Source organism: Camelus dromedarius, chromosome 2 (genome assembly GCF_036321535.1).
Source record: "Camelus dromedarius isolate mCamDro1 chromosome 2, mCamDro1.pat, whole genome shotgun sequence".
NCBI lineage: Eukaryota > Metazoa > Chordata > Mammalia > Artiodactyla > Camelidae > Camelus > Camelus dromedarius.
In genome coordinates, this window is record NC_087437.1 from 71,283,405 (window position 1) to 71,310,721 (window position 27,317).

At 42.9% G+C, this 27,317-nt stretch overlaps 2 protein-coding genes across 5 annotated transcripts in view; both read right to left on the bottom strand.

Annotated features, from left to right (window-relative positions):
* Positions 1-842: 842 nt before the first annotated feature.
* On the bottom strand, positions 843-12,546 carry ZDHHC23 (zinc finger DHHC-type palmitoyltransferase 23). Of its 2 annotated transcripts, XM_031455511.2 has the most exons (5): positions 12,339-12,546; positions 11,544-11,713; positions 8,885-9,595; positions 7,314-7,481; positions 843-5,461 (listed from the first exon to the last, which is right to left on the bottom strand). In XM_031455511.2, exons 2-5 carry the CDS (start codon positions 11,684-11,686, stop codon positions 5,194-5,196), a joined length of 1,290 nt encoding a protein of 429 aa, XP_031311371.1. In that variant the 5' UTR covers positions 11,687-11,713; positions 12,339-12,546; the 3' UTR covers positions 843-5,193. The 2 variants fall into 2 exon arrangements, with proteins under 2 accessions (XP_031311371.1, XP_064351226.1); XM_064495156.1 differs by lacking the exons at positions 11,544-11,713; positions 12,339-12,546 and adding an exon at positions 11,231-11,405.
* An 821-nt stretch (positions 12,547-13,367) lies between these two features.
* GRAMD1C (GRAM domain containing 1C) overlaps positions 13,368-27,317 on the bottom strand; it is an 86,708-nt gene continuing 72,758 nt past the window's right edge. For all 3 annotated transcript variants that reach the window (XM_064495168.1, XM_031455526.2, XM_031455537.2), the window contains 7 exons: positions 26,224-26,366; positions 25,342-25,445; positions 23,715-23,891; positions 22,536-22,593; positions 20,473-20,583; positions 20,154-20,259; positions 13,368-15,059 (listed from right to left, as the gene is read on the bottom strand). In XM_064495168.1, coding sequence (XP_064351238.1) covers positions 14,979-15,059; positions 20,154-20,259; positions 20,473-20,583; positions 22,536-22,593; positions 23,715-23,891; positions 25,342-25,445; positions 26,224-26,366 — 780 coding nt within the window. In that variant the 3' untranslated portion in view covers positions 13,368-14,978. The remainder of the gene's footprint in view (positions 15,060-20,153; positions 20,260-20,472; positions 20,584-22,535; positions 22,594-23,714; positions 23,892-25,341; positions 25,446-26,223; positions 26,367-27,317) is intronic.

Here is a 27,317-nt window from a genome sequence, read left to right on the forward strand (position 1 = left end):
CTCCCTAGAAGGGCTATCTAGCTACAACACTTAGATCTGTTTTCTATGGAAGATGTGCTATGATTTACTCAGATATGAAAGAGCACCCTACACCGAACTTGGTTTCTTCCACAATGTCCCTGTCCCCACTCATCTTTTCCTTTGATATGATTATACAGTCATCATCTGAAACCTTTTTAAGACTAATGGCCACTGAAGAAATGGGACTAAAAGTAGCTCATAGTTAACCTCTTTCCATCTAAATCACTGTTTTTTCTTATCTATAGTACAATTACAGAATATTGGCTGATATTGGCACCCAGAAATAAAATACCAATTTTATTTTAATGCCAAGCCTATAGACAAGGAAGGGTGAATTCCTCAAGTAAACCTGCCAGGGGCCTAAATAAATCCCATAAAGCTTAAGTTTTTTCTCTCTTCAGCTTTATTTTATTTTTATTTTACCTCAAGCATCAATTAGAAATTGAGTCTTCAGCAGCCCACATTCTGATTGGGCCAGCGAGGACATTTTATCTACTTTTACAACCTTCTAAAGAGATGCAGGAAAATAACTTAGAAAATGACCTACTTAGTAAATAACTTAATAAATGACCTATGTTTCTTGCTGCACTATCTTAAAAGATATGGTTTAAAATGGTACTGCTAATGAAATGCCCAAGTAGGCAGTATTCCTGGCCTACAGAACTGGAACGGTAACCATGAGGAAAACAGTAGCTCAGGGGTAGGGACACTCTAAATCCATAGGATGGGGACATCCAGGTTGCCAAAGAGGCAGCCCAGCCCTAAAGCAGGCTTTTCTTAAAGCTGAAGAGTTCAGGAGACACACCAAGAAACATCAACTCTTTTCCTTAAAGAAAGCACTTTATTTTCCATTTAAACAACTTGGTCACAGTACATTATTTCACATAAATGGCAGTAATTTTTTAAATCTCCATATAAAAGGCCTTGTGTCTGAGTCTGAGGTGATAAGAGGATACGATCACAAGTACAAAACAGTGCAAAATGTTCAGCCCACGGCCTCCAGAGCTGGCTTCGGAAATCCCCTTTAACGGTGCTGAGCCAGTTACATTAAATATGAACTCTAACACGGAATTTAACATTCCATAAATTTTCCTGGCTTTCCTTTAGTCTGTCAGACCCAGAAGTGTGATCAAATGAAAAGGCTCCGAAGCCCTAACAACTCAAACCATCACATCACTCAGACCACAGGACGACAAGCTGAGCCTGCCAGCTGTGTAACGTGGCATCTGGTCAGGGGCATCGTCTGAAGAAACAGAGTTTTAGTTGCATCGATAACTGAAACAGACTAGCTCTAGTTTTAAAGCTCTGCTGTGAAAGAATGAATTTTCTAAAAGTGAAAGGCGCCATCAGGGAGGCTACAGTCGTAAAAAGTCACAAGCCCAGCTCAGCAATAGTCACAGCCTCTGAGGAAATCTGTCTCCGTGAACTATCCCGTCTTTGGCCTGCTGCTGCTGCTACTACAACGAAACACTTGGGGAAGTGGGGATAACTGTCCATTAGAAACAGGACTAAATGTAGCTGATTTTGCAGAAGAAGTTTATATGAATCACAACAGATATCCACAAGAACGTAACGAATTTTACTCCGCATTCAGTGAAGCACAGCTCACTCTCACCCCGCATCACCTTTGCAATGTCTCAGACAAAATGGCACACCCGCCAAGCTGCTGCTGAGAAAACCAGATTCCAAATGGGCGCCTCAAACAAAAGTCTCCATTATGCATTTCTTCTTTGAGAAAATTCTCCTTTTTAAAATGCAGTGTACCAAAATGTGGCTAAAATGAAGCTGTCAGTATAAACCTACCTAATTTAAAGAGATCCTTAAACCTCACAAAACATTAATTTTTCAACATCCTGGTTAAAGCTGTGCTTCTAGATACTCTTATTTTTGCTTCTATTAGTTGTTTTATAATAAAAAGCTGATGTCCTACCCAAAGGAAATAGTCTATTAAGCAGATGGTCACTATTACAGAGAACCTTACCAGCATTGTTTTCTGGCAGTGGAAGATTCTAGTATAGAAAATTTTCTCTTGCCAAAAATTTTAGAAATACCAAGGACTATTGCATAAGAGAAAGTTTGTAGCAGTCTTTCTGCTAGGCAGATGGTGCAGTGGAAGACAACATGACTTCATCCACCAAAGGAAGCCACCAGTACTTGGGAAGCAGAGACTGACAGTCTCGTAAACACAGACACACAGGTGCCTGACATGAGCAGCCCAGGGCCCTAAAACACACTTATGGCTTGACTTCAGCAGCATCAAGATACCTATCAAAGAGGCACTGTTAATGATGGTCAGTTCACTTCAGATGGGCCCAGCTGGAGCCACAAAGTACTCTTTGAGCATCATAACATTTCTAAATATTGAAGGATTTTCTCCCTTTGTGCAATCCTGATCCTTAACTATTTCAACCTCAAATCTTCCAAATGGACTCGTTTCTCTTCCCCAGGAATAGTACATGGCCTGAGAGTAATGTAAGTGGTCAGAATATAGTAGATCATTTACTGAACTCCACATCCAGTATGTTTATTAACAGAGGCTGAGGATGCGGGGTGAAAGGAGGGAACCCACTTGTTTGAAATATGTTGGGGGGTGCTGCTCCTATGGCCAAGACACTGCTGGTTATAGGTCTGGAGGGCAATTCCCCACGGCCACCACCACCCCATGTGTCTCTGGGACTCACTCATTCAGAGGCCTTGTCCTTTAAAAGGACAAAAATCCCTCTAACAGTTCCAGATCATACAAAGGCTTAAAAGTCCAGGAGCACCGACCAAGGAAGTCCCCGAGTCTACAGAAACAGCTCACAGATTGCCCCTTGTTTGCTGCTCCTTTTGGTACAAATACTTCAATAGGCTTTTACGTCTACAAACCCACTGAGCTTTTCAAAGGCTTGAGCTTTCTTCTGTAAGCTGCCAATCATGAAGTTCTCAAGGAACTTCAAACAAGCACCTTAACTCCAAGTCAGAATAATACACAGGGAGTCCTCATCTGAGTGAGTTGCCCCATCCCGGTAACCCCGTTAGGGGTGGTGGTTATAAAAGTGGTATCATTCCTAATTCCGCCAAATGGCTGGTCTCCTGGGTGCTCTTCATCGTCAGCACACCACATTTTGATTGTTAAATATCTAGCAAGAGGCCAAAATTGCTGACTATATTAATTTGAATTTCATTATCAATCACTAGACAATCAGATTTGGCTATACATCTGGCACTCAAGAGACTACAAGCAGAGATTTCAGGCCATGTGTGCTGTCTTTGACATTACTGCCCTCTCTCTTATCTCAAACCTATATGGAAAGGAATTAGTTTTATCAGCTCCAATGTTAATTCCAAATGAATGCTTGATTCTGGGCCAGAGATAGGGCATCACCGTACAGTAAACCACAGACTCAGCTAACATCCCCACACGTGCTCTTTGGCTCATCCCTGTGGAATACAGAGCCTCTCGTTCGTTAAACAATCCGTCTCTGGGGAGACCAACGACAAGCTTGCATAGCGACGTGGTGCCTGGCTTAAGGAAAGCCCGATAAACGGCAGGGCTAGGGATGGTGCTGCAGAGGGTAGAGTCGTAGAAGTAGCAATATTTTTTCTCAACCTTTATAAAACTCTTGCTACAGCAGCATGCACAGAAAGACTGAAAAAGCTGGCAATATTTCCCCCATATTAAGCTATAAGCTAAGGCAAATGTAATGGCTCATGAATTCTTTGAGGTTCCAAAAAAACGTGCATGTACAGAACCAAATATTCCAAGAGGGTTTGCTCCCCATCTGAAACTGCCTCATCTTAATTCGGTGGTAGCACAGACCCACTCTAAATATTTAATCCTTTACACGTTTTTCCTTTTGAGTTATGATTAAAGAAACAAGTCAGGAAGAGCTAAGGAAGAACAGTAATCCATTAATTAGTGGAAACCATATATGCCCTGTTTCTTCTCTCCTAGTGAGATACTTGTATCTCGAGAAAGGTATATGAGAAGTCATGTGCAAGTTAAGTGGGAAGGCGTCCATCAGCCCCTCAAAGAAGAGTTCAGGCCAGAATAACGTGAACACCAGAAGGCTGGGTTTTGCTATATTACTGGTTAGCGCTATTACTGACAGTGTCTGAATTACTTACATGAACAAAAAAGTCAAGCCCTTGATATTAACCAGCCACCCTGCCCAGGAAAGAGTCAAATGTTCCCCACAGGAGTGTCTGTTCTCACCCAGCCATCGTCACAAGTGTGCTAGCACCTGACCAGGCAAAACAAGGAAAAGGAAAAAACACTGATGCCTAGTGGAGTTACTCAGAGTAAATCCAAACAGAATACATACAGAAGACGTAAGATAAATGTAAGAACTCATCACCTAAACTCATGACCACTCACTGTACATTATACTAGCAATAATTATAATTATTATCAACTGTCCTTCCAAGATGAGACAACAGCGTAAATCCACCTGGTCATCTTCTACCCTCTTTGAGTAGTTAATGTCTAATACTTCAGAAACAGAAGTTCCCAGAACTGTACAACATGGTGTTTGGGGATTTTTTTTCACTGAAATGCTGAAAATGGATTACTCTAATAATATTGGCTTCAATGTTCTGGCCTACAAACATTTTTTCCAGTCTTACGATTCTCCTAATAGTACTCACGCCTCTCTGGTGCTTTAGTCGTTTTTCAGTGCTTTCCACACACCTCATCCCTCACGTGACCCTCACGTAACCCCCCTACCCCCAGCCAGTCCGTGAGGTACCAGGGCAGGCATCAGAACCCCATGTGACAGATAAACCTGAGACTTGGGGAAGTGATTCGACTAAGGGTCACATGGCTATTAGGAATTGAAAGAGACTAGAACCACCCTAATGCAAAGCTCCCTCCCCCCTGCATACTAATGGATGGGAACTGCTTCTATCAATTTGTGCATCAGCAATCCACACCCTTTCAACTTCCGGTGACTGAGTTAGTTAATAAGGTGACTGGAAAGGAATGGCTCTACTTTTACTGCTTCGATATAAAAATCCCTTAAGTTGTGAAGTCAGAAAAATTAATTTCTTCCCAGTCCAGTGTCTAAACCTGAGCATGGCCCTAAATGCCTTTAAGAAACTGGGGATAAACGCGAGCATCCTGCATGTACTGAAGTGCACGATGCAAGGGAGCAGAGCGGGGAGCCACCCCGGAGCCGCACGGAAGGCACTTCAGACAATGTCCTCAGCAGGGTGGTGGAAGGGGTGTGTGCCCAGGGTGGAGAACTGGTGCCAGTTCCGCAGGAAGCCCCGACTGTACTGGCCTGTGTCCACGACGAGCCCGCAGAGTAGCCGGCGCCCCGTCTTCTGCCGAAGGGCCTGCTGCACTTCCCTCTCGGTCACATTGTAGCTGATGTTTATCAGCTGGATCAGGAAGATGTAGGCCATGCCCGCTGTGATGATCACAGAGTACCACACGCAGGTGAAGCACAGAGCCGAGCTAAGAGCGGGAAGAGGCGGGTCAGGGCTGCCCACTTCACAGGCAGGGAGCTGTCCCCGTTGTGACATTGCACACATGCAGGACTTACTCCTAAGGCCTCTGGCGCCTTCCCCTCACCCCAACTGGAAGATACTTTTCTATCCCCGCAACACCAACAGCCTGCTTAACTCAAGACTGCTAACATGCTCTGTTTTATAATTACTGGGGACTCTCTTTCTAGTAGGTGATACTAAACAACGACTGTTTGCATTTTGCATCCCCCACACACCCAACAAAGTGCCTGCCATCACAGCATTCAAAATGTGTTTGTTAAGTGAATAATCCCTCAATTATTCTTAACTCAGAAGAAAAGGCAGGCACCATGAGATTGCTATAAACGTCCTCAAGGAAGCTGGGAGTGCGAACCCAGGAACAGCGCGGAGCCGCACATCTCCATTCTTTTCGGTGCGATGCTGGTGGACGCAGGTAGGACCACTGCCCGCACCAGCTGCCCTCCTCTCGGCGGCTCTGGAGGAGCCCCTGCCCAGTTCAAATCCTGCTTCCTAAACCCACACAGGATCACATGGGACAAGAAAGTCCGCCAGCTTATTAATAAGACGGTGAGAGGCTGCCTGTTCCTGTCCGCCAATTGATTATTTTCAGTGTTTGTAAATGAGATAGCAGAAAATAAATTCAGAGTCCTCACTTGTTAAGCTGAAAGGGACCTCAAAGATGATTAAACCACCACAGTTAAGGCCCCACAAGGAGACAAGAATTGCCTGCCCACAGCAGTGAGAGCCAGTGGCAAGACTACGTTCCTCATTTCGTTTACGTGGCCCACAGAAAGTCTAGAAAACTCGTGCTTACAAACAGACACGCTCTGCTCTAGGACACTTATCACAACCCACTAAGAGTAGTTACTTAAGTATTTTACAACCTGTGAGACTCAGCACCGAGGAGAAAGGACCTTAACCTCAGGAGGAGGGCCCATCTATTCCAGTGCCAAGAATGTCTAGATCTTTAATGGTGACTCGTAAAAAGAAGTGCCTGCACTGAAAACAGTGAGAAGAAAGTAAAAGACCTTGGGGGCAGAGCTGCCCCAGCTCAGACAGGGGACCAGAGCCCCACAGGGCACCCGTGTCAGGAAACTGCTGGAGGGGGTGAAACAAAGAACATAGGTGGGGGGGGGGGCTGTGGCTTTAGGGGAGGGGGAGGCTGGGCCAAAGCTAAAAAATTCCAGCTTCTGCTAAAGCACGGAGATCTTCACGCTATATAAATGTGCCCCAACCTAAACACACTGAAGGAAATTTTGACCTAGATACCACAGTAATCATGAGTGGTGATTTTTAAAAAAAAAAAGTAGAACAGGAGAAACCAATGGAGGTTAAATAGAAAAGAAAGGTCACAGAGATTGTGAGCACTTCACAAAAGCGTCAGAAGCAGTAAATCAAGATTGGGCTAAAAAGCACCAGGAAGCAGCAGTCAAGTGAGGAGTTCCCTGATATTCATGACAAAAGAGACCCTGTACAACACAGAGACTGGACACTGCTACTTCAGTTATCATCTCAGGTCCGCCGTCACTACCTCGGGCATGCCAGGGGTCATTTGACTCTGCAGACCCTGAGTCAGTCTCGTCCTATGTGGAGAGCACTAGTTCCTCACTTTCTAAGGTCAACATTCCTTCTGACATCCCCCTAGAAAAATGCTCATGTCCGCCACACAACGGTGCTGGCAATTTCAGGGATACCCAGCATCCCAGAGCTGCTCTGTTCTGGGTGAAAACGCCCCACCTAGCAGCAAATCACAGCCCTGTACTTCACGGCAAATCCACTCCCTCCTCCGGGGGCCCCTGTGCATGGTATCCATGTCTCACCTGTAATTTGCATAAACTCCAGGGCAATAGAAGAGAGCTGTGAAGACACTTCTGTCTCTACAAATGGTGTCCAAGGTCAGTGTTATCCCGTACATCGAGGTGAGCAGGAAGATCAAAAGGGCAAGTATAAATGCTTGATGATTTGATTCTCCGACACAGCTATTTATCCTCAAAACAGCACAGGGGGGAGAAAAGCAAACATGTTTTAAGAAGTTCTCTGTATAATTCACTTATAAACAAGAAAGCTTTTAAAACAGGGATAATGTGAATTTCAGTTATTAAAAAGTAAGTTTTCTTGTTTTTCAATTTTAGGGAATTAAAAACCTGTCTGCTGAGAGATACAGTCTTCTATTCTCTGCTCTTTGCAGAGGGAAATCTATCATTAGTTAAAGGACAAGCACAGGACGCCCCAGTGGGCAGAGACCAGCTCACAGGTGAGGCTGTCAGGCCCTCTGCAAACCAGCAGTTGTAAACGGGCCCCCACCACCACCACCATCCCGCATGCACACAAACACAGGCACACACAGGCAACTCATGAGGATAAATGAAGACAGAGACGAGGAAAACCTAAGAATGAAAACACCTGTTTACTCCTAAAGACAAAGCCCCAGAAAAGAGCTGTCCCTGGGTCCTGTGCCCTCCTGGCTGTCTGCACCCTTACCCTGCCCCACATCCCTTTCTGAGGAGACCAGAATCCTAGACATAAAAAGCATAATTCACTGACCACAAACACCTCAAGAGTGATAAAGTTGCAAACAGCTACTTAAAGCATTCACATCTGAATTAATCACACCCCTTTAAGATTGATGCAGTTGGGGGAATGGTATAGCTCAGTGGTAGAATGTGTGTTTGGCAAGCATGAGGTCCTGGGTTCAATCCCCAGTACCTCCATTAAAATAAATAAATAAACCTAATTTCCTCCTCACTTCCCCCTCAACAAAAATAAAAAACAAATGGCATGATTTGTGCAGTAAAGCTACAACATTTTCTTTAAAAGTTGTACTGCACATCTTAGGGGCATCACGTGTCCTTATCTGTCACTGGCCAGCAGGGAGGTACCAAAAAAGCCCAGCTCTCCACAAATAACCAAATAGGGACTTATCTGGCAAGGCCTTCACTCAATAAGGTAGACTAGAAATCCCTGGTAGCATCAAAATGATGAGGGATGTATACATCGTCAGAGGACAAGAGTCACTTAAAAATACAGGAAAACACTTCCTTGATCTCTGTGAGCACGGGGACATACACCTATACCAATTCCGAAAAACAATTTGTAAAACAAATCTTTCAACTGTAGATACTCCTCTCAGAAAGGAGAAGAAAAACGAGGGGCAGCTCAAAAGAGAAAGCAAAAGGGGGAAAAAAAACCTCAGGAAATGACTGAAAAGAACTAAATTTGTGAAACTTGAAAAACTGATGACTAAGTGGGAACATCAGAACAGCCCACAAATATCCGCAAGGTGTAAAGCTGGGAAGGAGAGAGACTTGAGGACGGCACAAAGGGAGATCAAGCCCGGCCAGAATCTCATGTGAATGTACCCTCCGCAAGCCTCCAGATTTCTCCAACATACCAGACACAGTGGTGATCCATCCTCTTCACACAGACGCCGCAGATCCGGCAGTGCCACGCCCGGGCCGGCCGCACCAGCTGGCACCTGGCACACCAGTCCTCCTTCACCTTGGTGGGGCTGCCAGCCGCCGTCCTGCAGGAACCCTTGGCCTCGTCCTTGGGCGTGCGGTTGTTGAGACCGCCCGACAGATCCGCACCAGGGAACCCTTTGGTCTTGTCCGGCCCTTTTCTGATCAGGCACTCAGTCTGGCTGCCGCTTGGAGACCTGTCATTGCTCGCTGGGTTTCTGAGGTAGCCTGGATTGCCCTTGGCTCTGTACAAGGCGAGGAGTATCAGAAATAACCCGCAGGTCAGGAGAGCCAGCCGGGTGGGCCCCACACGCCCTTTGGGGACCACTTCCTGCAGGAAGACGTAGTACATGTAGCCCAGAGAGAAGAGTCCGAGGCTCAGGAAAAACAGAGTCTGTTCTTTCCTTCTGTGAGTGAGGTAGTAGTACCACAGAGCCAGCACAGGGAGGGAGGTCAAAACCACCACCCCCAGGAGGAAGTGCCAGGAAGCCACGCGGAGGAAGACAGGCAGCAGGAAGAGTGGGGGGAGGATGCTAATGTTAACTTTTCTGGCTCCCCTGAGCCAAGGAATTCGGAGGCGGTCAGAGATCGTATCCATGATTCTTTCACAGGTCTCTGGCCCCACGGACTTACATGTGATCCATCTATTCAGAAAGAGCACAAAGAGAAGGCGCTTCACATGGGTTTGCTGAATTAAAAACCACTCAACACTGTAGGCCAAACAGCAGATAACTGATAAAGGAGCCAAAGGCCAAGCATTCTACCTCCTTACTACTAACCATGAGTTTTTCAGATTCATGTATCACTTTCTAAAATGAATGAGAAAATAATGCTTAGGTATTTAACAGTTAAAACCACTTCTCCATGAAACAAATACATAGGAATACATACATATTCCATACAAGCACTGTTCAGACTCGGGTGGGTGTAGAGACATAAAAATCCCAAATTTACAATCTAGCTGTGAAAACAACACAGGAATTCAAGAAATGTTAGATAAGTGACAGCAGCAAAATTGCCCAATGAACTATTACATTCAGACAGTGTGCCTGGAGGAGAGGAAACACTTCTGGGTAGAGTCATCAGAGGCGTGGGGAAGGTGGGATCTGTGCTCGATTTTGACTGCCAGCCAGTTATCTATACAGGTGGAGAGGGGGCAGGGAGGCGTTCCAGTGGAGAGAGGTGTGTGCAGCTCAAAACCTGTCCTGGGCCCAGGGAGCAAACCAGTTCCGTAGGGCACAGGTCTACATAAGGAAGAGTCGAATGAGCGAGCTTGGTGACAGGTGGTACTGACTTTTTTGCACACTTGGGCTAGCAGGGAAAGGAACAGTTTAAGGAATGATAACGTTGATTTTAGAAATTTAGAACTTTAAAAAATAGGGCTAGATTTGGATGTGAATGGAAGACATATAGAACACAGGGTCTGTGGAAATTCTGGAAGCTTATCTCCAGAGAAGGGTATGGAGAGAAGAGAACTCAGGGACAGCTAAGGACTCAAGGGCTGGGAGGGAGGAAGAGCCAGGTTAATGGAAGAGCTGCAGACTTGAGTGATAGAGATTATGGAAAAGGCATTATTTCTGCATTTAGAGCAAAGTGCTCCATTTTTTCAGTATGGATTTCAGACTAAGTTTAAAGAACCCATGTTTAAAGACACCCGTAAGAAAGACAATAGACACTGTTAAGGAAGAATCACAAAGGGATTATGGGCACTAGACTACAGAAGTCTACAAGAATGTTTCTCATGGCGAGATTAACCCACTAAGCTCTAAATCAGCGATTTGCCATTGCAATGATTTTTTTCAACCAGAAGTAATTATTAATGGGGAAAGCAAGTTTCCCCCATTCTTTTTCTCCCCACATTATGCTTTCCATGTGATAAAAAGTTTTAAATATATAATTATCTAGAAGATGGATAAAAACCAGATTATTACCATTTGGTACAAAGTTTTTTCAGAGATGTTAAAAAATTACCTTTTTGGATAACAATTTCCAACACGAGATAATGGAGAAAATAAGAGCCAAATACGATAGGATCAATCAAGACAGTATTGCTGCTCATGTTGAAAACAGCCAGTCCAGGGGAGGGACATACCTTCTGGTTGCACTTCCTCCCCAGAAACAAGGAGTGAGACTGATTCCAACAGCATGAAAATGATCTTTAAACCCTCAAGGCCTTTTTCGGCCAAGTGCAATCTGGGCCCAAGGTGTCAGTCTCTGAATGCAGAGAACACTGAGAATGTAGGAACTTTCCAGTACTAATGTGTTCATTTTAAACTTACAGATTCTGTTGGCCTGCATTTTTCATACATTTATCTTGTCTACTGTCCCTTTATCCGCCCATTCTCTCCATCATCTTCTCCCTTTAAATGAAAACTAATAATGTCTTAGTAAACTGAGCTGAACAATTACTCAGAGCACTACTGAGTGATAATGTATCTTTTAAAAATTCTCACACTTGACACTCTCAACTGTAGATAACTGGAAACAGGATGAAGAGCAAATTCCAATGCTGCGGATGGCCAAGCCGAAAGTATACGCGGTAGTTCTCAAAAGGGCCAGTGGGGTCAGCATCAAGAAACACTCTGCTCTTACCTATCACACCCTTCATCGAGATCTTGGCAATCACACAAACAAGCAGCCACGTGGTTCTTTTCCCCATTTCGATCTATGTACTCGCAGCAGCACAGGGGCTCCAATTCAGGTTCTTCCGCTTTGTTTTTCTTCACCGGCTTCATGCTGCCCCTCTCGGTCGTGATTTCCACCTGTCACCGTGAGGCATAAGAGGCCCTCAGAAGGTAAAGGTGGAAAGAACACAACTCACATCTTGTAAACCCATCCACGCCTCTCTCTGATTAACCGCCAGTGCCTGAGAAATAAAAAATGAGAAGAGGGGGATGGGGGACCCCCTTTTCATCAGGCTTTTCTGGCTCGACCTGTCGAGACAGACAGCTCTAGGGCTTTAGGGGCTCCAAGCTGCCTTCACCGCGGGGTCCCCACCCAGAACAGGCGCTGTCTGGGCACCAGCCGTTCCCATAGCGACAGCCGACTACGCGGCCCGGGACAGCCGGGGCGCGGGTGGTTGCGCTCACCTGCGGGTGCGGGCTAGGGAGGGCCGAGCGGTCCCCGCCCGCAGCCTAGGCGTGGGTGGAAACACCGTCAGGGACGCGGGCAGAGACAAAGCGTGCACCCGCTGGAGCCGGCGAACGTCCCCGGCTGCTGGGGCCGGCGACCCGGCTCCGGAGAGGCCACCAGGCGCCCGGGGTCGCCGTCCAACCCGACTTCTCCGTAGCGAGCTGGGCGCGCCTCTCCCGCCTCCGCCAAACGTGAGGACGTGGGCGGGCCGTGAACACCGCCCCGCCCGAAGAATGACCTTGAGAGGGAAGTTACCTGCGCTCCGGGGCCAAGGTGAGGCTGAAGCCAAGGAAGCCAAGGCGGAGGGAAGAAGGGTCGGCTCCTCCGGAGGCGCGGACACGTTTCCCGGTGTCTGCTCCGCGGGGCGTGATGGCTGGAGTCTCCGGGCCTCCGGCTCCACTCTGCCGCGCCCTCGCCGCCGCCGCCGCCGCCCACCTGTGACCACAGCTGGCCGCCGCCGCCGCCGCCGCCGCCGCCGGGGCGGTGCGCCCGCCTCCCCGTGGCGTCCGCGCCGCCCCCCAGCCCGCAGGGCTCCGCGCGGCAGGTCGGCGCGCTTCCGGGTGCCCCGCCCCCGGCGCCGGGGATCCCCGCCCGCCCGCTCGCACGTGCAGAGCCCGCCGGCGAGGCCCCTCCCCGGCCCGCGGCCCTGACGCCTGGAGGAGCGGTAGAGCGCAGAACGCGCTCCCGGGAGCGGGCCCCGGAGGCGGGGCGCAGGGCTGGCCCCGCACCTCCGCCCCGCCCTTCCCCAGGGGTGGCCGCCCGGACCCCGCCCGCCCCGCCGGTGCCCGCTGGCGGCGCGTGGGCGGGGCAGCCTCCAAAGGCTTCGGGTCGGGAAGGCGCCGGGACGGAAATGCGGGAAACCCTGGAACCCGGAGGGTTTCCTAAGTACGTGAGACCCGTGGGTCGGTTTGCCTTCATTCAGACGCCAGCAACAGGCGTTGGGGGAGAGCTCCATTGCAAAATATTACCGCCGTACCGCCCCCGAATTCGCTACCTTTTTCTTAAAGGCCCATCACTGTCCCTGATCTGTTAATTACCCAACTTGTTCTTTTTCATGATTTCTGGCGAGCAGTCGCTACACTGGACCAGCAGGCCTATCTGGTACTTTAGTTCCAGCAGGCTGCATATTTGAAACGAAACTGCCCTAAGAGAAGAGTCCTAAGAGTCCTCTTGGGATTTTATTTTTACACATTTTTAAAAAGAGTGTAGGCCCATGTATATGTTTTCACTAAAATAGGCCTTCTAGATTTGGGAGGGTTTAACAGAAAAAGAAGAAAAACAACCTAGAGATTTTGAGTTTTATTGATGTCTAATTTACATAGGCTCAAATACAATTAATTGAATTCTGCATACATATTTAGTCATAATTTATAAAGCGACTTACTTTGGTAATTTTCTTTGAGGTATTTTATGAAGTACAAGTTTTAAAGAAACATCACAAAAATATGCAGCTTGTCACTGATCATTTCTGTGAATTTAACAGAGAACAAGATCTCAAGTTGACAATCCACTCTTGCTCACAGCCACACACTTCATAAATCCTTACCAAAAAAACTTTCAGGTAGGTACACTGGCACCCCAAGGTGAGTTAATTGGGATTCAGCTAGAGAAACCCATTTCCCTCTAATCCAGTCAATATTTTCATTCTCTACCCACATCTCAAAAATGACTTTAGCAATCCATGTACTTTGGGTGACTCTGGGCAAAAAAAATAATATTTAGCCAAAGGCAATTGTTATTCAAACAGTGAGAATATATACAAATTATTCTGCATTCTCCTTCTCTTGTTCCAGCAACATCACTTGACTTGAAACACATATGCCTAAAAAGTTTAATGAAAGCTAATGTATGACTTACAACTCGTCAGTGCACTTGTATTGGGAGATGATGCCCCTCAAAGTCTTTATCAAAGTGCTAATGTTTGTGTCTGGCTTATAACTTACTGACTAAAGCCACACACATGAATGAGTAAATGAAGCCTTACGTGGCTACTTAAAAGTAATCCACAAATTATTTTCAACCAGACAGCTCATTTCCACTGTGAAAGTTTGCTAAGCTGAAGCCAAGCTTAGTTCAAGTATTCATTTGATCTGTCACTAAATGCCCAGATTTTAACATAATCTTCTGGTTTCTAAAACTCAGAGCATGGTTCTTCGTTCTGAGAGTTGGTATCCAACATGTTCCCTTTTCCAGAATTGACTCTTCTGCCATTTGAGGTATGAAGAGGCAAGATAATCTCATCTTTGATAGCTAACGGAAGAAGAAACAGTTATTTCTTTCAGAGAGATACAACATGGCTTGAAGAATCTTTCAGATCATAATCAACATGCAGATTCAAAGGGTCTGACTACTGAATTTGCATGATACATAAATGAAGACATTGCAGTATTTACAGTACACAAACCTCTGAACATTATATGCCTGAAAACTGATCCTTCAAAGTTAGTAATGATTTAAGAGATTTCTTCTTATATTGTCTTCTTTATCCTCTCCAATGTATCTCAACTGTGAGAGCAGCCTATTGGATGCATACTGGTTCTGTGCTAACAGATAAACATAAAGCATCAAACTTCAAACCTCACTGTGAAAACGAGGCCGTACAGCTCAGTTCAGAATCTCTTTTTCTTTTTGTGTCGCAGAAATTCAAATCCCCAAATATTTCACACTTCACTGGAGAAATTCACAGCTTAGAATTACGTATAATGAAAGGATGGTTTCTTAAGGCCATCAGAGACTAATTCTCAAATGTTATTAAAAAGAACGTTCATATTAATATGAATAAGGAGAAAATACGGAAATATTCCTATGACGATTGAAATCCTTCATCCTCTGGTTTCCTTCAAGATGTTTTCTTTTGGTTCCAGGTAGGTCCTACAATTTCAGTCCTTAAGATCACTAGCTTTTGACAACCAGGCCAGTCTTGTTCTTATTTAGTAGCTCAAAGGTTCTCTGAAGCATAATGAGTGAGCTCTTCAACTGCAAAGATAATTTTCAAAATCAGATTGTTGAAATGTTTTGATTATTTGTATGCCAGGAGTTTACATTTAATAGAACCTTGTTTTTACTGGTGCCCAAACAAAAGACTGACTGATTCCTTAGGGTATCTGTCGTAGGACTGCTGCAGTTCCTCCCACGTGCCCTAGCACTGCCCGTCTTCCTACAGCGTACTGCTGTGTGCGCCACCTCCCAGTAGGTCTATTCATCAAATTCTCCACGGTGAAGGGTTTGTTTTCTTAAATGATTTCTGAAGCTGCAGTGGTCTCCTCACTAGCCCCTAAACAACTCAAGTTCCACGTCCCTTCCTTTATTTGTTCTTAGGCTCATGTTTGTCTTCACCTCTCTAAAACTTACTGTACCCCCTGTTTCCATGTAGTTTTCCCTAATCGTTCTGCCTCTAACCTCCCAAAGCATTACTACTTACTTTGACACTTAATTTTATACTTGTTCAACAGTCTTTAACAATACATATAGGTATCTGATTTCTCTAGTAAAACTATAGGCAACTTGAGAGCAAGAATTAGGTCTTATTCTTTTTTTGTGTTCATTCGTCCAGTCATTCATTCAACAAATATCCTTTGCTTGCCTGTGATATGCTGGGCACCGTGCTAAGCACTGGGTATATACAACGGTGAACCAAATAGGCACTGTCTCTGCCTTCACGGGACTTGCAGACTAGTGAGGGAAACAGAACTAAAGCAAATAATCGCGTATGTATATGTGTTTTTACACACTGTATTAAGTTTTTGACTTGAACAACTGGAGGGTGATAGTATCATTTTCTGAGATTAGGTCAACTAGAGGAGAAATGGGTTCGATTCAGGATGAAAACTGAGTTCTGTTTTGGATACGATTAGTTTGAGATGCCTGGTTAGCATCCAAGCAAAGATGCCAAGTTGGCAAGCTGCTGTCTGAGTCTGGTGCTCAGGGAAGAGGTCAGGGTGAGAGAGATGCTTTGGGAGCCATTGACACATGTGGTTTTCCAAGTTAGGGGAGTGGCTGAGATCACCTAAAGGGCAGCAGAGGAGAAGGGAAACCAATCTAAGGCAGAGCCTGGAGCACTGGGTCAGGACAAGGTCAGGTAGAGGAGATGGCTGTAACCAGCAAAAAGCAATTTAACATCGTGCTAAGTGAAAGAAGCCAGGCATGAAAGACCATATATTATATGGTCCTATTTATATGAAATGTCCAGATAGGCAAACCCACAGAAAGAGAAAGTAGATTAGTGATCACCAGGAGCAGAGAGAGTGAGGGATGGGAGTGACTGCTCATGGATACAGGGTTTCTTTTAGGGGTGATAAAAATGCTCTGGACTTAGATAGTGATGATGGTTGCACAACTTCATGAATATACTAAAAATTCTTTAAAAGGTGAATTTATAGTATGTGAATTATATCACAATAAAGCTGGGGGTTTTTCCATAGTTCTAAAGAAGGCAAGATTAGATACATTTCAAAAAAGGAATGATCAGCTCTGTCAAATGCTGGCACTGTAAGATGAAAACTAAAAAAAGGTACATTAACTTTAAAAGCCAGAGGTCACTGGGGAACTTAGCTTGTGCAGTATCAGCAGAAGGTATAGGGGAACAAGTCCTGGCAGGAGTGGGCTGAAGACTGAGTGAGTGGATGAAATACATGCATCCAATTTTGCTCCCTCCTGAAACCCCACCAAGAGCACAGCAAAGGGATTTTTTAAGGCATAAATCCACAAGGACGGGAAAAACAGAGAAGGTAACAACAGTAACACAACTTTGGAAACTGGAAAGCAGACAGGTGACTTAGCAGCCCTGAAAACGCTGAATCCTAAGCTAACAGTACAGAAACCTGAAAACCAACCAAATTTACCCTGAGACATCCTCAAAAGCCCCAGGGATTGACAGGCGTCTCTGAAAGTGGGAATAAAGAGAAAGGGACTGAAATAAGAAGGACTAGCTGAACCTCTGGACATGTGGCCTCTTCTACTACCTGGGCAGAAGCCTAAAATTTTATTTTCTGGAGAGGATAAAACAGAGGGTCTTTGACTATCTGGCCAGGAGGACACCAAGACAACTTTAAAGACACTGTACCAAAAATGGGGATTATACAAAAATATGTATATTGAAAGTTGAGACCATCCCTTTGCCCTGCTGTCCTCCATCCCTTACTCTCACTAGGCTCCTAAAGTGCTGGCAGCCAGCCCTTAATCCTTCAGATAGGAGACTGGAAGAGTCTTCTCTGTGGAAACTGACCAGTCCAAGAGGAAAGACCTAAAGATACTGACATCAGGATTTCTCAACCAATGGCCCAGCCAGGTCAACCAAGAAGTTCAGGGTAGACCAGTCTGACCCACATGTTAGGAACTTTTAATCCACACAGGCAGACAATAAAAAACTACAGTCATCTAAAGAAATCCTCTAGCCCTAAGGATAGAAATCAAAACAGGGGGAAAGGATCTTGCTGGAAAGCAGGTATGCAAGAAGAAGAAGAAAAAATTTTTTTAATTATCAGTAATATGGTCAGAGAGAAAGATATAGTCACTTAAAAAGATCACAATGCCAGTTGAAAAAAGAAAATTCAGAAAACAGCTCTTTGAAATTAAAAACTTGCCTGCAAAAATTGAAATGCTTGATAGAAGAATTTGAAGATTAAGTTAGGAAACCTCTGAGGAAGCAGAACAAAAGGACAAAGAGATGGAAGCTGGAAAGAAGAGGTAAGATTAGACAACCTGTCCAACAGAAAGCCAATGTCTGATTACAGGCACTACAGATAGTCGGGGAGAGAGAGTGGGGGGAGGAAGTCATCAGCCATACAGCTCAGCATTTCCCAGAACAAAAGGGCCTGAATTCCCAGATGAAAGGATCAGGAATGAGAGCAGCCTCAGAATTCTCAGTAGTAAACACTGGGAGCCAAAAGGCCACGGGGCAATGCCTTTCATGTTCTGAAGGCACGTTATTTCCAAGCTAGAATTCTCTTCCCTGTCAAACTATTCATCAAGGGGAAGAGTAGAATAAAAACTTTCCAGACAGATGAAGTCTTAAAATACCTACCTCCGTACCCTCCTTCTACTAGAGGATATGCTCCATGAAAACGAGGGAGGAAACCAAGAAAGCAGAAAGCAAGGGATAAAGGAAACAGGGACCCCAGGATGCCAGCTGTGCACCCAGAGAAAGGCCATCGGGCCTGCCTGGAGCCAGGCAGAGGCTCCATGGACAGAACACCTAAGTGACTGAAGATTATGAGAGGAGGGGGAGCATCGGGATGAAACACTTATAAATAATATAATAAATGAATCGACTGTAATAAGACAATTTCAGGGGTAAGAAAAAGCACAGAAAAGAAAAAGTAGTCATGGCCCATACTGTGGCTCAGCTCAGAACAGTAAACTTACTCAAAACAAAGCCAACACTGAATACTGAGCTAACCAAAACTCTAACTTCCTTGGGAGGATGGGGGAATTAGAAATGGGAGCAAGAAGAGGTAAAAGAAAACAAAATCCTGGTCTTCCAGAATAGCACGTCAAAAGATAATGTCTAAAACTGAACAATCAGGAAGTATCAATACATGCTTGTTGTTTATAAACACGGAGGTGAACACCCAGAGAATGAACCAAAAGAGTTGAAGATTGTTCTTTGGGAAAGAAATGGAGCCCAGGGTACTGGGGTTGCTATTTTTCTGAACAAACCTTGTAGGACAAGTTAACTCTTTATGTGAGTGAGTGATTTTGGCGAAAACAAAACCTTTAAAAAAGTGATGAGTTCTGAAGGATAAAACAGTGACAGCCAGAGTAGCAGCTCTGGGAGCTTGACTGTGAAAGGGAGCAGACATGGGTGAGTGGGTAGAGAAGGACGTGGACAACATGGGTGTTCTAACGGAGGAGGTAAGGGAGCAGGGGCTTGTGCGGATGGTAAAGATCCAGCTGAATGAGGGAGACTGAAGATGGGGAAGCGGGAGGGGTGATGGATGGAGTCTCCTGCCAACTAGTGTTGGGACTTGCCTCCGGTTGGCAGAGCAGTGCCTCTAACGGGAGCGCAAAATAGGACAGGGGTGCAGTGTTACAGAGGTTTGTAGATTTGGTTACAGAAGGAGAGGGGAAGCCTCTTTTCTCCTTGTGGCATAGCCATTAAGTTAAGAGTCAGAGGGAAAGGGGCGGAGAGGCTGAAAGGGAAAATGAGAAAATGATCCATTCCCTGCTAAGTGGGAGGAGAAAGTTGCTAACAGGAGATAACTGTGCATCTGAAAAGCATGAGTTGAAGCTGTAACCTTTGGTGCCCTGCATGGTACCCTAAGGTATGCTCAATAACTGAATCTTCGAAAAAACAAACCAATGCATAGAAGAAAAGGAAGGAAGGAAATAAAACAAAATTTTAACAGTGATTATGTCTGAATACTAGAACTGTAGGTTTTCTTCTCTTCAGCTATTCTCTATTTTTCAATTTTGAAAACTATGCATGTTATATATGATGATGGAAGTATTAATCTTTATTTTTCAAAGGGAATCCTAAGTTTTGGTTTGTAGTACCAAGCAGTATATATTGATGACACTATGTTCAAGAGATAAAGCGTATAGCAAAACATCAAAATAACCTAAATGCTCATGGAGAACTGGTAAAATAATTTTGGCATACATGCACAGCTGAATTCTATGCAGCTGTTAAAAGAGGAAGCACTGTATATGCTGGTATGGAAGTTTCTCCATGATACATAATTAATAGATAAAAACAAAATAATGAGCAGTGCATAAAATATCTACCATTTCTACAAAAAGAGCTAATATGAAGTATAAAATTTTATATAGAAGGATCAATAAAAAGAATGTGGTAGATGTACACAAGCTGATATGGGAACATCTTCAAAATATATTGAAAAAAGAGGGTATGCAATGATGAGTATAGTATGCTCCCATTTTGTGAAAAAAAAAAAGGACAAGTGACTATATACATAAAAGGCATAATTCAGAAGCTGGTAAGGACAGTTGCCTCTGGGAGGGGGGATTTCTTCAATTAAAGGGATAGTAAACACTCCATCACAACCAGAGGGGCAGCTGACCCGCACTGGGATGAGAGCAGTAAGTGCTGTGGTACCCAGAGTTGCCGACCTGTTCGAGCATCACAATGGACTCCCGGAGCACTCCTTTTAAATGATGGGCCTGGTCTGTGCTCTTTCGAATTTTTTCTGTACTTGACACCATATCGGAGGCCAAACTGAAAGAAAAATACCATCTTAAAAATCGAGGGAATAGCTTCTAGTCTTTCATTTCAAGAAATCATCAGTGCCCTATAAGTCTGCAGACAAAACAAAAAAGTTTATGACTGCAGAACAGTTTGGCAGACCAAAACCTCTAAAACTGGAGTTAAGTTTTCTGCAGCAAAGGCATTATTGAAATAATAAGAGGTTGGGGGGAAGAAAAGACTTACTTTGAAGATTTCTCTTCTTGGAGGTGAAGGCGGTAAAAGGACTGAGCAGCGGATTCTATCTTTGACAGCTTCAGAAACAGCGTCACATTCAATAAAACCAGCAACAGCAAACTAGGTGGCACAAATCAGACCTGATTAATCCGTTCTTATTCAGACCCAAAGCATTGCTAATACAGAATATACATGCAAAAGCTTAAAAAATGTGTATTATCCATACTGGTTTCCAATTATTATTATTTAAATCAAGTATTCCTATTTTCTTTTATGAAATAATTACTTTTCAGTTTTAAGTGGATGTTGAGGGAAAAGCTGGAAGGTAATTAGTGACAATGAAGTCCTCAAATAAGCAGACTGGGATTGACCGCGACATCTCTTCTCTCTGCTAGGAAGCCCGGCCAGTGCTGACGTGTGACCACCAGCTGAGAAGTCTACTGTGTTAGCTTTCAAGATCTATTTTTGGGTGCTTTTGTCTTAAGTAATTACACAGGCATAATACTGCACTTCAGAAAGGAAATGATCAATATGGATTTGATCTTAGGTAGATTGTGATGTACCTCTTATTCCCAGTGGAAGCCAAAACAAATTTTATAAAAATCACCATTCAGCAAAAATTTCTTCTAGTTCAACTTAGACAAAGTGTCAAATCCCAAACATACATTAACGGTGTCATATATAGAATGTTATGTATTAAATGAACTTACTCGGTTGATTCTCACAGCAGCATTTTGAATGAACGTATCTCTAATTACACACACATGCAAATATATAAGTGGCATCATATCTCTCATCTTTTCTGTTAAAATATTGACTTCCCCTTAAAAATACACAGAATTCACCTTTGCCCATCCAGAAGAAGAAATTTCCTACATGAAAACCAAGGTAGTAGCAAGAAAATCAAATCTATGAAATTACTGTGGCACTGAAATGGTATATAGACCAACAGTTCAACATCTGACTATAAATTTTCAGCAAAGTAATACAACACATCACAGATAACATTTACTATTCAAAACTGTCATAGCAAACCAACTGAAGCAGAATGTGGAAACCATTTATAAAACTCAAAGACACAACAAACATTTTTTATGTTCTCAAGTCAATAATTAGGAAAAACAGCTGATATAAGAACTTCATTTCAAAAAATACAGAGTGTATCACCCAGTCAGAAGCAATTCTATCAAATCTGATGGACTACCTCATGATTCGAGCACAGTGGAGCGGGTACAGCTCAGCAGTGGAGTGTGTGCTTAGCATGCACGAGATCCTGGGTTCAATCCCAGTACTTCCAATTAAAATAAGTAAGTAAACCTAGTTACCACCCCCCTCAAAAAAAAAAAACCCCAAAAACAAAAATAAGCAACAACAACAACAAAGAAAAAATTAAAAATAAAAAGATTTAAAAAAAAACATTCAAGTACAGCCATGGAGATAACAGTAGTCTAACTATGACTGGCTGAGTGGACTCCAATAGAGGTTCAGACTCACTGCCCCAGTATTTCTCGCCGTACGATCCTCGGGTCACTTGCACCAGAATAACCTGCGCAGTGTGTTTTAGATAACTACTCATTCCAGATCCCTGCTTGAGACCTACTGACTTACTCTGTAGGATTGGGGCTGAGAAAGATGTATTTTAGCAAGTGATTCTTAAAGGGTAAGGACCTCTGGTCTAAACAGAGTAAAACAGCATTACTGGGATTTCCCCAGCCTGCATATATAAATATTGCCTCTAAATTTAGGGAACTTGCCGTAAAAACCTATGATGGTAGAAACAAATCAGATTAGTTTAAAAAACAAAAACATTTACTGAGTCTGTATTTGGTATTCCCTCAACTTTAACAGTTACTCTGAAAATCATTCAAAAACTATCAGACTAAAGCATATAAAATTACTGGTTTTATAGGTCAAAATTGTTCAAATAGTGCAATCTCTATACAATAATATAGATACGTTCAAATCCCTTTGAAAACCATTAAAAGACAAGTGAAGGCACAAGTAATAAGCATTCAAAACAAATACTTACAGATTTGGATCTCCAAAAACAAACAAAAAAACCAAATACTTACAAAATACTCATTACCACGATAAGGACGGTATTATAGATCTCAATTTCCTTTTTCTTTCCTGCAGATCACAAAAAAAGGCCACATTAGAATCAAGACTGTGATTATAACTGTTAAAAGTTTAATTCTACTTGAAAAAAAAAACCCAGAAAAGAAACTTCTAAAATTATTTGTAAAGACAAAGTGATTTAGGGTGAATTCCCTGCACCCCCTCATTTGACTTCTGATATCCTCAGTAATACAAAACAAAGTTACAAAAAGAAATCCTGTATCGGTCCTGCAAATTTGGCCTGTATTACAAATCAGTTTGTTCTAAAATTAAATACGCAATGCAATATATCATGTACAATCTCTAGCTAAGTTCCATCTCTGCAAATAATATTTGAGCTAGGTTTATGTATAATGCTTCCCTCCTTAAAAAAATATTTTAATCATCCTCATCTGTCCTCTGTTGCCCAAACTTTTAAATTCCAAAATTAAAGAGCCATTAATTTTAAACGGCAGAAAAGCATATTCACACTAAGATATAGGCCTTAGAAGAGGATTTGATAATGTAGGATGAGAAGGTCTGACAGGTTCATAGCTCTGAGAGGGAGGGAATAACAGTAGGGGCAGGATGTCTTCAAAATTGAGGGTGGGGAAAAACAGAAGTCAAATTCCATGTTTACAGTTTTGCTGCGCTGGCCCTGACAGTACATAAGGATTAAAAGCATACAATCATTGTAGTAGATTCCAGGGTAGAAATCAAATGTCTGTAAATGCTTGGCAGGAAATTAATGAGTGAAGCATCCAGCAGTGGGTAACAGCGGTGGAGACTGGTGACCTGGGGGAGCGCACACTCAGTCAATGGGCAGCTACTACTAAGTACCAACTGACTGTTGCTATGAAGGGATGTGGGTCCAGGGCTGTCATATCTGAGTTTTTATATAAAAATGTCCAATTTTTAAATTGCTATGTGGGCCCAATAAAATATTTCTTTGACCACACACCCACCATTCTGCAACTGCTCCTTTATATTTATATTGTAGTTACCGTTAAGGAATTCAGAGTTGGACAAACATTATCAGCAAAGAAGAGGAGAAAGGGAGATCTCCTAATAGACATTGTCATATAAACAAAAGGCATATTCTGCTGCATATAAGTAAACTGAAATCTTTCATCTGTTTACCAGGTAACAGCTACCTGTAATATCCCCTTTGGCATCTAAGCCCATGTCTCCAGAAGAACGCTGAGAGGAAAGCTTAGGAGCTGCTTCTGCTGTTCTGTTAAATGTTCGCCTTCTCCTTCGCAGGCCACTAAGCTTCCCAGGGTCTTCAATGGACTGATTTATGATAGATTCTTCCATTAACAAATCTGATTCTAAGAAGGAAGAAAATCTTTAAGCAGTGGAGAAACCATCTCAACCATCAGACACAGGGGCGTTGGTGGTTGTTTTGTTTTCAGCTTTTTTTTTTCTTAAGTCTTGGTAACTTTCTTTAACTATTACTTAGTTTCTTAATGCCTAGATTGAAACCTTACTCTTTTTTTTTTTTTAATGGAGGTACTGGGGATTGAACCCAGGACCTTGGGTATGCCAAGCGTGTGCTCTACCTGAGCTATACCCACCCCTGCAAACCTTACTCTTAATGAAAAGTTTTGGAGTGTACAGTGATCCCATAATGAAGCTTCATTATTCTAGAAAGAATGAACTGTATTATTTAATAAATGATGGAATTATCAGAGCAAATTCACCGTGTGCCTTACTAAATATTAATGTAACAATTTCAGCTATGGAACCAACAGGCTACCCACTTATACTGGAGCATTAGAAAGATTTCCAAGATAGATTATAGTACTTGATTGTCAAACTCAAAGCATACAATAGTTCTAATTTACAATGAGGGTTTTCAAAAAAGGAAGCATTAGTAAAGAAAATCTGCAAAAAACCTCATTTTTGTCATGTGTTTCAACCTTCTCCTTCACCAGATTTTTTATCAGAAGCTCATTATCCAGTGGCCAAACTCATTTTTCAATTTCATTTTGTTTGCTCCTGATTAGGAGTTTAATAATGAAATAGTCAAAGAGGCAAAAAAAAAACAAAAAAACACAGAAAATAATCAACAAACTGGATGATGAAGCCTTAAATTACCCTGAGTTGACTGGCCAACCAGCTTTTCTTTAACTAGAATTAATTATGCTCATGTATGCATATATATATTTTTCTCTCATGTATATTTTAAGGAATATCCAAGCAGAACTAAATCGCTTCCCCGCGTCTAGTGCCCACCTCCACCAAATCCACACATGCACATGGTACCACTGCTAAGTGGGCCTGCATTAATCCAGGAGAGCAGTGTTGGTAAGGGAGGTGTGGGTCCAAGGACTCTCGGACCTTAGTGAGCACAAGTGCATATCTGTGATCATGTTACGCAGTCCCTCATTACAATCAGCTTCCTTGGCCCCTTGCAGAGGGAAGAGTGTGACAGCTCCTAACTGTGTGATCTTAGACAATTCACTTAACTTCTCTCTCTGTGTTTCAATACTTCTTCTTCAGTAAAATGGGGGGAAAGTAGTTACATCTCACAGAGTTGTAATGAGTTGATATTTATAAAGCACACAGAACAACGTCTGGCATATAAGCATTATTTAAGTGTTTGGTAGACCAATGAAAACTAGAAGTTTTGAAATTCCAAGTGGGGTAGTTGGAACCACTTCAGTGGTTATTCCAACATCATCGATCACTTCCTGCTATGAATCCAAGTGAAAAGTTAATCCATTCTGTTAATAAATGCCATCTCACAAAAGTAGATAAATCAAGAAATTGACAAACCAAGCTGTTTGAAATACTCCGCCAACGAACTCCAGGTATTCTTCTCAATTAAAGACTTGACAATGGCCCACGGTTGTTTTTTGTATTTCACATCTGTGGAAACCCTAATGAATAAGGAGGAAAGAAGAATATTTAAAGGACAGGATTTAATTATATTAACATTGCAATTAAATGTAAAATTGAATTCAGTGGAAAGCCAAAAGGATTTAAAGTCATTATGATTATTTAAAAAAATTGTTCATTGATAATGACTTCTTTAAAAAATTACTGGGCACTGCTAATAATTTCATCAGATTTTCCTTCTAAAAACTTGGTATTTTATTTCTTTCCTTTCTCACACTCTGAATTTTCTTTACTTAAATAGCAATAAAGGCTCAAAATAAGTTTTAAATTTTTTACATGCCCTGTATAAAAAGCCTCCAGTGGTCACACATTAGTTGAAAGTAACTATACCAGCTGAGACGAGGCCACATGTGCGATGGCCCAGCACTGTCTTCAACGCACCCACGTTTCTGATTCCCCAGTGCAGCAGAGTCGTTTACCTCTCACCACATGCTCAAGTACCCAGCCCCTCTGCCATTAAACAGGGTCCTGTGAACAGTTCTGGCCACTGGACTCTGAGCACAAGTCTACAGCTCTCTCTTCCTGTGGCAACCGAAATGACACATATTCCCAATCGTGCAGCTCCAGGATATAAAGCCTTCTTCAGCCTGGGACCTCAAGTGAGGATCCCCATCCCTCTGCTGACCACAGCTGGACATGTAATCTGAGCAAGAAATAAAGCTTTGTTGTGTAAAGCTACTGCTAAGGTTTCAGGATTAATATGTTACTGGGGCATTATCTAGCCTATCCTGACTAAAACACTCATTTACAGCAGCTCACCTCAGCCGGCATTTCTGCTTTGAAGATCGGATGATGCAGTATCTGTTCAGGGTATAGAAGTAGTCATGGTAGGGGACATCATGTGTCAGTACTTCTGCATCTACCAAATAAAATTGTGCTTCCCGGCTGTCTTTATACAGTCTCTGCCAAAATAAGATTAATTATTCTTGCATGTACGTGCTTCATACTTCAAATTCCTTGCCAATTTAGAACATATAGACTAGCATTCCTTCTCACAAATTACAAAAGACATGAGAAGCCCACGTGCAAAGCCAGAAGAGCTGCAAGTTAGCTGTGCGCTCTATGAATGAAGAAGGGACCTACAGAAATAGGATTTGCCACCTCTTTATTATTTCACTGTATACCTATTTTTTTTCTTTGTTTGAGGCATGAGGAGAAAGGAACTATATCATCTCTTATGGGTAGTATTAGTTTATAAAGAATTTTAAATGTTCCTGGTAGAGGAACAATTCAAAATTCAATTAAGCAAAAGCAAAGACTCCACCCAAAAATTAATCAAAGTTTAACAAAACCACCCTTCACCAAAAAAGTGAAGGGAGGAGATAACCAAATAAAACATTGTTTTCCCCAATCAGGATGTGAAGTGGTTGCTGGTCAAACCTTTCTCATTTTAGCCTTACCTGTTCTACTTATCTTCTGAGGTTATCAAAGACTCTCCAATACCAAAATACCAAACTTTTCTTAAATGTTTGAAAATCTTCTGAAGAAAAAATTTTAAGTCCTTTTTAACACTAACAGGCAAAAACTACGGTAGCACAACTAATTCAGATGTTAAAAGATATTTTCTAACTTTGCAGAACAGATACACTATACTTCAACCCAAACTGGCCAAACACAAACCCCACAGTATGACAGAGCCACTCTGGCCACAGAGTAGACAGGACATTAAATAACTTACAGCCTCCTCCTCTTATGTCAGAGCAGTCATCTAGTTATTTGGCCCTAATCTTTGACATGATCCTGTAAATCAGATTCTAGTAGTGTCTTTTTTTAGACCATTTATTATGAAAAATTTCAAACGTATACAAGAGTAGGAATGAAGTATGATGAACCCTCCTAAGCTCATCAACCAG